Source organism: Pinus tabuliformis, chromosome 4_1 (genome assembly GCF_031772625.1).
Source record: "Pinus tabuliformis cultivar Carrire ecotype Pingquan chromosome 4_1, CPIR1, whole genome shotgun sequence".
Lineage (NCBI taxonomy): Eukaryota > Viridiplantae > Streptophyta > Pinopsida > Pinales > Pinaceae > Pinus > Pinus tabuliformis.
In genome coordinates, this window is record NC_142303.1 from 423,250,308 (window position 1) to 423,263,008 (window position 12,701).

The following is a 12,701-nucleotide window of genomic DNA, read 5'->3' on the forward strand; positions in this document are numbered from 1 at the left end:
GCCTCTGCTGCAATTGCCACTGCTTTCTCTGCCGCGGTTGAAACATCTGAAGCTGCAAATGGTTGGAATTATTTATAATTTGTAAAGTCATCCGTTGGTTTTAACTGTGGCTCGCCACATTTACCTGGGGAAAAATTGAAAATACTTGGCAGTGACAAACAATTGAGACTTTTGAAGTTGCTGTGGATGATGCTGTTGTTCTTGCACTACAGCCAGCTGAGAAGCATCAAGTTGCAGTGACTTTGAAAAAGTACCCAATGATCAATCTTTTCCATAACATGTTGAAAAACAGAGCAGATATCTGAGAACAGAATACATATGTAATAAACCAGCATGCAATTAACTAGGAAAAAGGAAACATGCAGTCAGACAAGAAAACAGATATATGGGGAGAAAAACTGAGACAAATTCTATTACAACAATTCTCCTTGCAGAAGGTACAAAGATTAGAGCAGCTCACAGGTCAGTCCCTTGCAATAACTTACACTAATAGTTCACCCCTCCCATTACATTACAAGAAACTTTCCAGTTTTAGGAAACCTTCGACATTCCCAAAAAATGTGATACAAAAATTTAATTGTATTGCTATTCTCAACACAAGAAGCCTGAAGAGAGCTGCCAATAGTTCACCCCTCCCATTACATTACAAGAAACTTTCCAGTTTTAGGAAACCTTCCACATTCCCAAAATATGTGATACAAAAATTTAATTGTATTGCTATTCTCAACACAAGAAGCCTGAAGAGAGCTGCCAATTGGGAGTATTGCCCAGAGAATGCATTTGAACAGCAACTACTGCATTCAAAAATGACAACTGCAAGAAATTTAGAGGAGAGATCCCACTGACAGAGATTGAGCCTGGCATGTTCTAACTTGCAATTAAACAGGGAGATGGAAAATGATCAATTTTACCTCCCAATGTGGAACCACCAAGAACTACACAATGGTAACTGCATTTGGTGGTACATTTGGATGTGATGGAATTGGCGCAACATAATCCTCCATCAATTTATATCCATCTTTTACCATCTACAATTGACAAATAGGGGAGCTGCTATATCATAAAGACTGTCATTTTATTTAACGTAGTGTTAATACAAAGAAAGTGACCCACAAAACTTACCAGAGCAGAAAACTGCATGGCAAGCATATCTGCACAATGCTGCACAGCATAAGCAATGCACTAGTCTGATTAAATTAATAATTTGAATCTTAAATAAACATCAATATATATTTAATACATCTTTACCCAAAGACTAATTAGAAATGGTCCACCTTACAGGTAAGGCAATAAGAGTAGATAGCACAAGAAATAGAGCTTGCCGAGTCATCTTCACTTACAGTATTCGGCAACAAAGGTAGAATGTCATGATCAATGGGATTTGGCAACTCATCATTTTGATCATCACCAAATTGCACAACTGCCTCTACCATGCCGTCCTTTCCACGTTCACACATTACCAATCTAACCCAAAATCTGTGTTGCCTTACTGGAACACCTGGAAAAAGAAAACACGCAACAGAAAATTAAGCAATTATGAAGGAGAGAGAATGGTGAAGGATAAGTGCTGTCCATCTTCAATGCTCTAAACCTTTGTTGGTTGGAATTCTATATTTGGTGTCAAAAGAATGAAGGGTTTCAAGTGAGGACAGGTTGTTCGATTTTCTTCAAAGCCTAAAAAATATTTCAAGGGGATCTAGTAAGTTTCCAGCCATGGAGGAGAATTGGCAGTATACACTAGAATTTTCTAGTACTGGAGTTCAATGTCCTTTACTGGGCTCTGTTTCTGGAGTTTGTTCAAGGGTTTTAGGTAGCTGCCCGGGTCTCTGGGTTCTGTTTATGGAGTAGGTGTCCGGGTCTCTGGGTGGAAAGGGAAAACACTTCTCTTTGGAGCTGTCCTTGAAGTAGGCTCTAGAAGAAATCCTTGCCTTTCAAAGGATAATTCCAATTACTTTCTTCCAAACCATGCAGTGCTTTTAGACAGACTTGAGAGGTCATAGGCAAGTTGGACAACCCTTCACGCAATACGTCATCTAGAGTTCTTTTTATAATTAAATATGAGTCCCTGATTGTTTATCCTCTTTCTTTAGCTCTTCTTACTCACTTTTTGTGATACAAGGCTTTCTAACCCACCCAATGTTATCGGAACCGGTGGAAGTGGCCAGTCCGACCAGTTTAGAGAAAAAACCGATCTGACTGGTTGTCCCAAACTGGAAAAGGACAGCTCGGTGCCAAATCATCCTTTTAAGTCTTTTCACTGAACTAGCCGATTCTATACAGAACCAACCAGTTTCATATGACTTCGTACGGTGTGACTAAGAACCCATGAAACTCAGATTAGTTTTAAAAAATAATAATTTTTAAGTGGAGCAGCCTAATATTCAACCTCAGGCCCTGCTAATACTATTTAATTAATAGTAATGTTAAATTCTTAATCTTTTTACTTAAATTTTTAACATTACCATTACTTGTTTCAGGATGTTTGAGACTGTTTCCAACTTCATTGGATTTCATATGGAGAAAGTAGAATTTTAAATCTCATTCAAAATTCAGCAGATTTTATAGTTTTCAGGAATTCAAGAATGGCATGGTTGCAATGTTTGCATTGGATTTTGTCATGTATGAGGGTATGAGACTAGCATTTAATCAGAAGCACCAAACCTTCTATGTCACCTTGATGTTAGTGACATTGACTGTTGATCTCCTCTGTCATGGCCCTCATAAAAATGTATCCTTCACTTAATCAAAATCACTGATTTGGCATGTTAAGTTTTTTCCATCTTATTTTAATGCTTAAAGGGCTATCTAGATGATGAGGATCCCAACAGAGGAAATGATTTTGGTAATATGTAGTTATTTGTTGTAGCATAATCTTTTCTGGACTCAAGAGGCCATCTAAAGCCTCTTTGTTAATGTATTTTGCATTCAAAGATGGATTGCGCTCAGTGCTATTTTGGTTATATGCACCCTTGCTATATATATGAGAAACTATGCATTTTTTAGTATGGTGATTTGGATTCATATGGATGCACATGAATATATGGTTATTTTCAAAATCGGAATATTTTATGTATTTTTTGGTTGACCAGTTTATTTTCCAGTTTTTTTCGAGTTCCAGTCCACCTCCCAGTTTTGGGGTCAACCAGTTCGATGACCAGTCCTGTTCCGATAACATTGAACCCCCCCATTCATTTTTGGGCAATAGATGTACCAGCAGCAATTGGGAATTTCTTCTTCTAATTTTACGGTTGACAAGACAATGACAATTTTGTCTGGAATAGATTATATTAATGACAATTGTCTGGAATAGATTATATTCCATTACAGAGAAAGCTATGAATACAGTCACCCTTCATCAGCCTGCCAAAGTAGAGAGGAGATCTTAAAGTCAGAAAAATAATTTCAAGATGCCAAATACAGCAGATCCAACTGTTTATTATCCTGTTTAATACTTACACACATGCACCCAAACAACACATCCCACAAGAGAGGGGGAGGTCAACCAAACATGCATATTCAACCCAACCCACAGGACAACCAATTCCATTATATGAGTAGGAGGGCCACTACCCCTACAGACACCCTATCAGCATAAGGATCATGATATATTGCGTGGGACTTATATGACCAAGGAAACCAGAGAAAACAAAATCTTGTTGAGAAATAGAGATGGCCAAGAAAACCAACTATGGAGGTGTCAAGGATGTTAAGAGAAGAAATAAAACATCGGCTTGGATAAGGGAGGATTTCAACAAAGAGGCAATTAAAAAAGAGGATAGTCCAGAAGAATATGGATGACAAGAGCTCAACATTGTGACCGAAGGATAAAAGTTCGGGAACTCATTCGTGGCTCCAGTAAAGGAATCCTGTTCAAATCCTAAAGAGAACACTTGAGAGTTTTTAAAAAGTAGCCTCTTAGCGAAAAAAAGGAGATGATGGAAACCCACCTTACAGGAAAACAATTATGCATCGCAAGAGATTTAACGCCCAATGAGTAATTGGAAGAAATAACAGGTTTTGAATTAAATTGACGGAAAATTAAGCAATTGAAGAATTTATGATCCAGCCAAAAAATATGGTTCGTAAAGTTAAAACGCTCCCCAACTATTTGCTGTTGAAGAATTTTTTTCTGCTCGTTGAGAAACAAGATCAAATAGGGAAAGAAAGAAATTATCTTACCAAAATAGGTCTGTCACACTATGAAGTTCGGCCAGGTCTTAATGTTCACAAATGACCAAAATAGGTCAGTCACACTATGAAGTTCGACCAGGTTAATAATCAACAGGGAGTTCACCCAGAACATCCAGAGCTTAATGCCAGATTGTTTTGTACACTTTGATCCTTTATTCCAATAGAAGATTGCACTGTTTTCTTAGAAAAAAAACACTGACAAGTAAAGTTTAACACAAAAATGTCCAACCTTGAGGTAAATGATCTGTGCGTTCAAAGTTTATAATCCTTGTTTTACGAACATTTACACCTCCCCCGACAAGCGAATTAGCCATACTTGCTTTCTCCTTGACATCCCGTTGGTCTTCATTATTCACTTGATCAAGAGCCATTAACAGCAACTGCGAAGAAGGCTGTTTCTTATTCACTTCATCAATTTTCTTATTTGGCGTAGGTAGGCCATGTCTGTAATTTCATAGCAACAATATAAAACTCAGTGCAGTCAAAAACATTAGGCTCTGCACCTATTCCAAACAATTTGTTTAAATAAATAGCAAACGCTACATGTCTATGTTACCACAAAGGAGAAACAGGAAACGGGTTTAGAACTGAAAATGAAAATTATCAGGTTTTAGGAATTTTTAATACATATAAAGAATAATTAAAATATCTAACTTTCAACATTCATCGTACCCAACCCAAAAAAATGCAGATCATTCAAATTTATAAATTAAATAGAGATTGCAATTATACATATACAAATATAATGCGAATCGTTCAAACTTATAAAATTAAACGAGAATACTACCAAGCTGACCACTTGAACTGGCCTGGTCTCAAACATCAATTTACTACAAGGGCAAGCCTCTTGACCTACCTGGTAGTAAAATTGCTGTATGAGTTCAAGAGGTCTGCCTGGTACTAATATAGTGCTGTTTCTCTATTTATTAAATGAATTTGAAGGATCGGTAACTAGGCGTCGTTCTTTCTTGATGATGAGCCTAAGAGGAAGCTCCAAACATTGACAGTAAAATAAAACAAATGGCAGCTACTCCATTGCAGAATATCAATCACAATCAAGGTGAATCATTCTCAGCTGATACAGTTATATTTATATTCATAACAAAACCCGGGCCATCCTCAATTCATATGCATAAAAAAAAGTTAGAAACAATGCAAATATCTCAGCTTAATGAGTATTTCTAGAGATTCAAATATCTCATGCTTATTTTGGTTTGAAAATTTATACGGAGAACATTCAATATATATATATAATTGTTAAAATTGGTAAATTTTTTGGGAAATATTATCAATTGGCTCCAGAGGCGCAAAACACAAAACAAACCACCAATTATGAAAATTTCTCCACTAAAACAATTCACAAATACACTGATATCAGATTTGGTCTCATCTGTTGGCTCTTTTGAAACAAAACAGCGACGCACTGCTTTGAAGAAGATCAGCGATATTATGACTATGCCCTTCTAACATCTCTTTTGCAATCCCCTGCAACTCCTCCAAAGGCAGCTCATCATCAGCATCGTCTTGGGAACCGTGATAATCCCGCATCCTAGTGGGTGTGTAACGAAGTAGTTTGCCTACTGTCATGATAGAAGGTGAAATTTGAGTGAACACACACCAAATCTTGATCCTTTTACCAGGCTAGTCAAATCCTCTAAACAGGATAGTTAAAGCGATATTCACTCCACTTTTGCTCACATGCAAATAAATTTGTCACATGCATAGTGAGATGGAGATGGTATAATAGAATCTTGAACTAGGGCTGAGGAATGGCAGGCAGAAATACTAACCGTTTCTCAAGAAATGGGTTTCTAGCCCGGCTAGGGCTCAGAAACGGTGAGAAGAAATGCTGTCCATGTTTTAAGAAATTGGCTTCCAGTGCAGAAACTGCAAATGGAGACCAAGAAGTGATTGCTTCTGTTGTTTGGCTTTGGGACAGCTGCCTGCCAGAAAATAGCCTCCTCAAGAGCACTTCCTGTTAACACAGCCACATATCCACAGATAGCAGACTGGTAATCTATTAAACAATTAGGCTGAAGGACGACATATAAGTCTTACTTTTCAGTCATGATTTATCGTGCTACAGTTTTATAGAACAAGGAATGACAACGAGTGCCAGGAAACATCAAACAAAATTATTCAGCATGCATACTACTCACATCAAAGCACAGTGACGCACTCTGAAAATTACAACTCGGAAGTTGTGTGTTAAACAGATATGTGGTGCTCTCTACCCTATTTAATGTTATCAGTGAGAACGGCTCTCCAGCACGACGAAGATGAAGGTCCTAATTGAAAATGGCACAGAGTTGCAGGTTGATATTGATATGATGCAAGGATTATGCAAACTTTTGTGAAAGTCGAAATTTTCAAGGTTTTTATTTGCCGAGTTGTATCTTAAGCGAGTTCCAGTGATCATACTCTTCAGCTTGTAGAGCTATTCTTGATTCCGAGTCCTGTGACTTTGAATTATCTCCAATTGAATGAATCTGTGACTTTGATTGAAGCATCTCCACTTGAATGAATTGAACAATTACGACCAGAGCGTGCCAGCCCTCCTCTTACTGCACACAGGAGCACACCCAAACCCTGCAAGTCCTTTCTATGCTACCTGCAACAAGACACCCGCAACCAAATTATGAAGTAAAATAACCAATCTGAAGTAACAGTTTAGTTTAATTGGGAATGAAGCAACATAAGAATAACAACGATTTTCTCTTATCAGCTCGCAGAGACGGATATTCATATAATACCAAACCGAGAGACTTATACCCAGGGATAACCGACTCCAGTTTTGAACCCAGATGCTTCTGAATGAAATTTGTATTTTTGAAAAAACCATCCAACTCGTCACGAAAAGTCCCTGAGAAGTCAAATGATTGATTTACCCTTTTTTTCACCTCCGCAATAATACCGAATTCCAATTTTGAATCGAGATGCTTATTTATGGTAATTGAATTGACATTTTTGAAACAATACCATATATACACCTTGCAACCCATCGCCAAGTGTATGTCAAAAGTCTAGTGGTTGACCTTTGAAGGTTCATCAATGGGTTTATTGAGTAATTGCTTTTGGTGTTAGTTTTGATGGATTTTTTTAAGTTTTTAGGTAGGTTTTATTGGTCTATTTTTCCTAAAATCTGGTAGGAATTTATTAAAATTACAAGTTTGATGGGTAAATCTTACACAATCTAAATGTTTTAATGTTCTAGAGGTTTTTCAGGGTGCTAAATCCATATATAAAATAAAAAACTAGTTTAGATAGCACAAATCAAAATTTCACTTCAAATTTTTCACCCAAATTCTGACACCAGAAAGTCCAAAAAATTGCACCGAAGACAACTCCATTGTTTTTCCTTATTTACAAAATATTATATTTTTAAAGTTATTGCATTTTATTTGTGATCTCATTAAAATCATTGAAATTATTATGGTCTTTAAATTTAAAAGAAGTGTTATTAATACCTTTCATTTTCCTTATAGGGCTAATATTGCAACTTTTATGTTAACCAGTCTAGATTTATTTTAAGTGGAAATCGACTAAGTGTTGAGAGGGATCAAATCTCTTTTTACTCTTAAAAAAAGTTTACATCTCAATAAATTTGATTTATCTCTTACTTGATAGATCTGGAGTTAAGTGGAAATCGACTAAGTGTTGAGAGGGATCAAATCTCTTTTTACTCTAAAAAAAAGTTTACATCTCAATAAATTTGATTTATCTCTTACTTGATAGATCTGGAGTTAAGATAGATCTAAGCTAGAACTATATATATATATATATATATATATATATATATATATCCCATGGGTTGAGAGACTATGTTTTCACAATTATTCATATTGGGAGAACTTTTCTGATGTAACTATGTAGAGGATTTTATATCTTGCACAACTTTCGGGTGAACTCTCCACCCATCATCGGAACTGAGAATTTGAATGATCACAAACGAGCACTATGTATTCATTTATAGAAAAAAGATTTAGAATTAGTTATTAAATGATAATATTAAAATAATAATAATAACAAATTAAAAAAAAAAAACTAGTCGTTTTTATTAGGAATAATATTAAGATAATAAAATAGCCGTTAAAAATGAATAAGTCAAATAAAATAGAGGAACAAGAGGAAGATAATTATAGGGGATTAACTAATTAGATGTTGAAAGTCAAAACAACATAATTAAAAATTAAAGTGAAATTAAAAACAAATAATTTTACTATTAAAATAAAGGAGTTGTTTTTAGTGGGATTTTTTGGACTTTCCGTTGCTGAAATCTGGCGGAAAAAAATTGAAGTGAACTCTTGATTTGTGTTATTTAAACTTGTTTTTTGACTTTATATATGGATTCAGCACCCTGATTTGTGTTTTTTTCCGGGGAAAATAGAGTTCGTAATTTCTATTAAAAATAATAGCGATTACATGTTGTAGATGCCAAGGCATATGCAGAAGTGTGGCAGTAGCCACTTACAATATCCAATACTTCAGAGAAGTATGCAGTAAAAGCCCTCAGACAGGGCAGCCATAAACAGGGTGTGTAAACCCCAACAGGCGTATACGCCAAACCTTACAAACTAATAAAACAGTAAATAAACGAGAGCTTCTGTGTATGTGCAGATGTGGCTCAAAAGGCAGCCCAAAGACAGTGGGGAGAGGCACGAAATGGGAGGTCACCTCCGCCATCCCCTCAACTCTCCACCAAAATCCGTAGAAGCCAGTGAATGAGAGCCACCCAAATACCCCGAGAAGCCAGAAAAAAACAAAACCAAATCAGCAACAACCATAGACGAGCGGCACGATTGGATGCAGAGACAGACTCTGCATCACAGAACCCTCAACACTCCCCATAGCTGCATAGGTGACAGGCAGAGGACCAAAAATGTACCCAGCCATCAGCACAGGAGCCCAAACAAGACCCGGAACGAGCTGAGGCGGGTCAGATCCGGGGGCAGAGGCGACTGGGGCAGCCACCTCGCCCCCATGAAGAAGATCAGAAGCCCAAAAAACCTTAGGCCCTACCTGCGGCGCAGAGCAAGTCGCAAGGCCAAAAACCCCTGTTGAACCTCAAGGCAGAAGGACTGACGGTGAGCAGAGGGCCGCCGATGCACCAGTGGATGCCGCCGCCGCTTAGCCCAAAGCCCGAGTCGAAAGGAAACCGCGCGAGAGAAATGGGGGAGCCGAGGACAAGATCACGCCGCAGAAACTGGTCGCAGAAACTTCAGAAGCATGAGTTCCTCAGCAGATAGGCACCAGGTCGAGCCCCCGCACAGAAATCTGTCGAAGAAGCCCCACCGCCGCAGGCACAGGCCGCAGCCAGAGCCGAGCAAACCCTAGGTTCGCCGCCCAGTGTCTCTTTCCTCTCTCTTGGAGTGTGTTCGCGAGTAGTTAGCACCCTGATTTGTGTTATTTAAACTGGTTTTTTTTTTTTACTTTATATATGGATTCAACACCCTGATTTGTGTTATTTAAACTGGTTTTTTGACTTTATATATGGATTAAGCACCCTGAAAAACTCCTAGGGATTATGCAGAGGTTACCCATCAAGTTTGTGATTTCAATAAATTCTTGCCAGATTTTAGAGAAATTAGAAAGGAAAAACAACCTAAAAAGCTTCCAAAAAGACAACTCGTTAAAAGAAATAGTTAAGCCCCCCATATTTGTTATTTAATGCTATCGAAATTTATCCTCTCCTTTTTATTATTATTATTTGTATTGACTTCAAATTCCTTTTAATTAATCAATTTGATGAAATCTCTTGACTTGACTCTTACTATTAATTTAATCTTTTTTATTATCCTCATTTTCCTTTTAATTCTCTAACCCTATTTAATTAATTATTTATTTATTATCCTCATTTTCCTCTTAATTCTCTATCCCCTAATTAATTAATTATTTATTTAGGTAAATATGGGGGTTTAACTATTTCTTTTAATAGTAAAATTATTTATTTTTAATTTCCCTTTAATTTTTAATTATCTTGTTTTGACTTTCAACCTCTAATTAGTTAATCCTAACATATTCCTAATAATCTCCTATAATTATCTTCCCCTTGTTCCTCTATTTTATTTGACTTATTCATTTTTAATGACTATTTTATTATCTTAATATTATTCCTAATAATTTATTCTTTCACGGCAAGTTTATTATTATTATTATTATTATTTTAATATTATCATTTAATGGTTTATTTAAATCTTTCTTCTATAAATAAATACATAGTTCTTGTTTGTGATCATTCAAATTGGACAGGATATAAAATCCTCTACACAGTGTCATTCGAAAAGTTCTCTCAAATACCATGGGTTGTCAAAACCTAAAGCTAAAAAACCACCTATTGTAAATTGACTATTTTACATCAAAGTTATTAATTTTATTTATTTATTTTTAATTTGACCAAGTCAAAATGTTTACATAACATACTAGGATAGGATAGGACAACATCCTTTCCATACAGGACTGGAAGGTGCAACCATGATATTAGTAACTACAAATATTATGAGTAAAAAATTTATAAAAAAATATTTTTGAAATTGAATATGAGTGTTCCCTTAATTATTTCTATCCCTTTCTCTTTTTGTGACTGAATTAAAATATGTTTAAAAGATTTGACCCCTCTAGGCACTTGGTAGATCAGGAGTTAAGATGGATCTACCATTCCACATGAATATCATGGGTCATTAATCTTTTAGTTTATTTTATTTTATCTTTATTTTTATGTAATTTAACTTCAAAATGTTAAACATTACATTACAACATCTCTACCATACTCGACTGGAGAGCCCCTCTTAGAGCAATAATTGCGACTAAATTGAAATATGTTTGGAATGTGATGCTTTCAGAGACATCAGGCGCAGTTATGTAAATATGTTAGCATGGATCCCCTTGGCATTGTCTTTTTGGGAAGGAACTCTTAGAAATTTGGGTCAGCTCATCATCAATTTGAATAAGAAAATGACTGAATCGCAAAAGGCAAAAAGCAGGGAGGTTCATGGTCCCATAGGTTACTTTTAGTCTTATGGACATTAAAATATCATTCATTCATTTATTCATAACTATATTTGATTGTCATTAACTTTTAAATTTAAAAATCAATAAAGATTCATTTTAATTCTAGATCTACCAATCTTGTAGAGGGATCAAATCTCTCAAGATGCAAATCTCTTTTTGAGTGTAAAATTTGAGGAAATGAGAGATTTAATTCCTCCTTCTTATATCGAGAGTTAAGATGTATTTATGTTGACTCCTAATAACATTATTTATATTATACCACCATAGATCCATCTTAACAATGTATCTAACATGAGCAAAGAGGGATCAAATTTATTCACATGAAAAATTCTTTAGAGTGCAAAATAAAATGTGTAATTTTTCATTGTTTAAATTTTATCTTTGAATGTTATTGAGATCACTTCAAAGGTTTTAACTATAAAAACATAATTTTTTCATGAAATTACTTTACATGCATAGCATATTCATTTTATTATAGCCGACATTATTTTTCTATTTAGAGTGTATTCTATTTTTATTTTAAGGACATGTGTCAACTCCACTTTGAGCACGAACATATTTACACATCCCCTAATACTCAGTTGTAGAATGAGCCTCTCGACTAAATAAATTTCACATCTCTATATATAGAAAGATTCTTATCTTTTATTTTGAAAAGAAATCTTCAGTGATAATCACATAGGAGAAAATATCATCACAAGCCACATTCATTGTTGCCAGGCAATGGAGGTTCAGGTGAGACATGAATTTTGTCATTACTATGTAGCTCAGGTGAGACATGAATTCTGTCATTACTATGTAGCCCAACATTCATTCCCTCATCTTCTCTGCTCTGTGAATGGATGGTCACTGGGGTCTCGAGGGGTAGCGAGACTTAAGTGGTTTCAGGTCAAAGGCAAATATTACACGGGTATGTTTATCATGGTGAGGGAAGGGGGTCAAGCTAAAAGAGGTGGCAGAGGTCGTGGGCACCAACCTCTCCCTCCCTGGCATGGTCAGGACGAAGAACAATTCGGTGAGGGCATGCCAATGCATATCCATTGCCTTATTGTTGCCATGGAGGCACAAGGGAATGGGCCACTCAGTCGTCCAAAATTTGTTTGGCAAACAACTCCGGGGCAAGAAATGTTGAAAATGCAACAAGAAAATCTTGATTTAATTTTCCCTTGAATTAAATTAGGAGAAAAATTGTAATTCCACATCAAAAGACAACTTGTAAGAGTTAACTAAGTTAAATTCACTTCGTTGACTCAGTTAATTGGATTTGAGGGTCGAACTTGAGTCATGTAGAGTGGCTCCTACTTTTTAGGAGCTCTGATTGAGTTTATTTTGAGTTTTAATTAATTAATTCAGTTTAACTGAGTTCCAATTGTTGGAGAAACTAGGGGGAGGTCTAGTAGTGGGGTGCAACTTCAGTGTTCAACGAGTTAACTGATAATTCAACCATAAATAACTCATGCATGTGTGATCTTTGAGTTACCTAGTTGAGATTGGAGTTCAAG

The 12,701-nt window shown here is 36.0% G+C and overlaps 1 protein-coding gene across 5 annotated transcripts; it reads right to left on the reverse strand.

Annotated features, from left to right (window-relative positions):
- Positions 1 to 386: 386 nt before the first annotated feature.
- Positions 387 to 7,134, reverse strand: LOC149176112 (protein PHYTOCHROME-DEPENDENT LATE-FLOWERING-like). Of its 5 annotated transcripts, none has more exons than XM_089419865.1 (7): positions 6,964 to 7,134; positions 6,613 to 6,802; positions 4,421 to 4,635; positions 1,341 to 1,498; positions 1,123 to 1,161; positions 912 to 1,028; positions 387 to 794 (listed from the first exon to the last, which is right to left on the reverse strand). In XM_089419865.1, the coding sequence occupies exons 2-6, from the start codon at positions 6,699 to 6,701 to the stop codon at positions 936 to 938; spliced, it is 594 nt and encodes a 197-aa protein (XP_089275991.1). In that variant the 5' UTR covers positions 6,702 to 6,802; positions 6,964 to 7,134; the 3' UTR covers positions 387 to 794; positions 912 to 935. The 5 variants fall into 5 exon arrangements, with proteins under 5 accessions (XP_089275991.1, XP_089275992.1, XP_089275995.1 ...); XM_089419866.1 differs by having other exon boundaries at positions 6,945 to 7,134; XM_089419869.1 differs by lacking the exon at positions 6,964 to 7,134 and having other exon boundaries at positions 387 to 791; positions 6,613 to 6,938.
- Between the last annotated feature and the right edge of the window lie 5,567 nt (positions 7,135 to 12,701).

What these genes read in the sequence shown, in the direction of transcription:
- LOC149176112 (XM_089419865.1), bottom strand. Translation starts at nt 6,701, where the DNA reads ATGCTTCAATCAAAGTCACAGATTCATTCAATTGGAGATAATTCAAAG. An exon ending in CACAGATCATTTACCTCAAG is followed by an intron (nt 1,499 to 4,420) that starts GTTGGACATTTT and finishes TTCTTTTTCCAG; the next exon opens with GTGTTCCAGTAAGGCAACAC. An exon ending in CCATGCAGTTTTCTGCTCTG is followed by an intron (nt 1,029 to 1,122) that starts GTAAGTTTTGTG and finishes TGTCAATTGTAG; the next exon opens with ATGGTAAAAGATGGATATAA.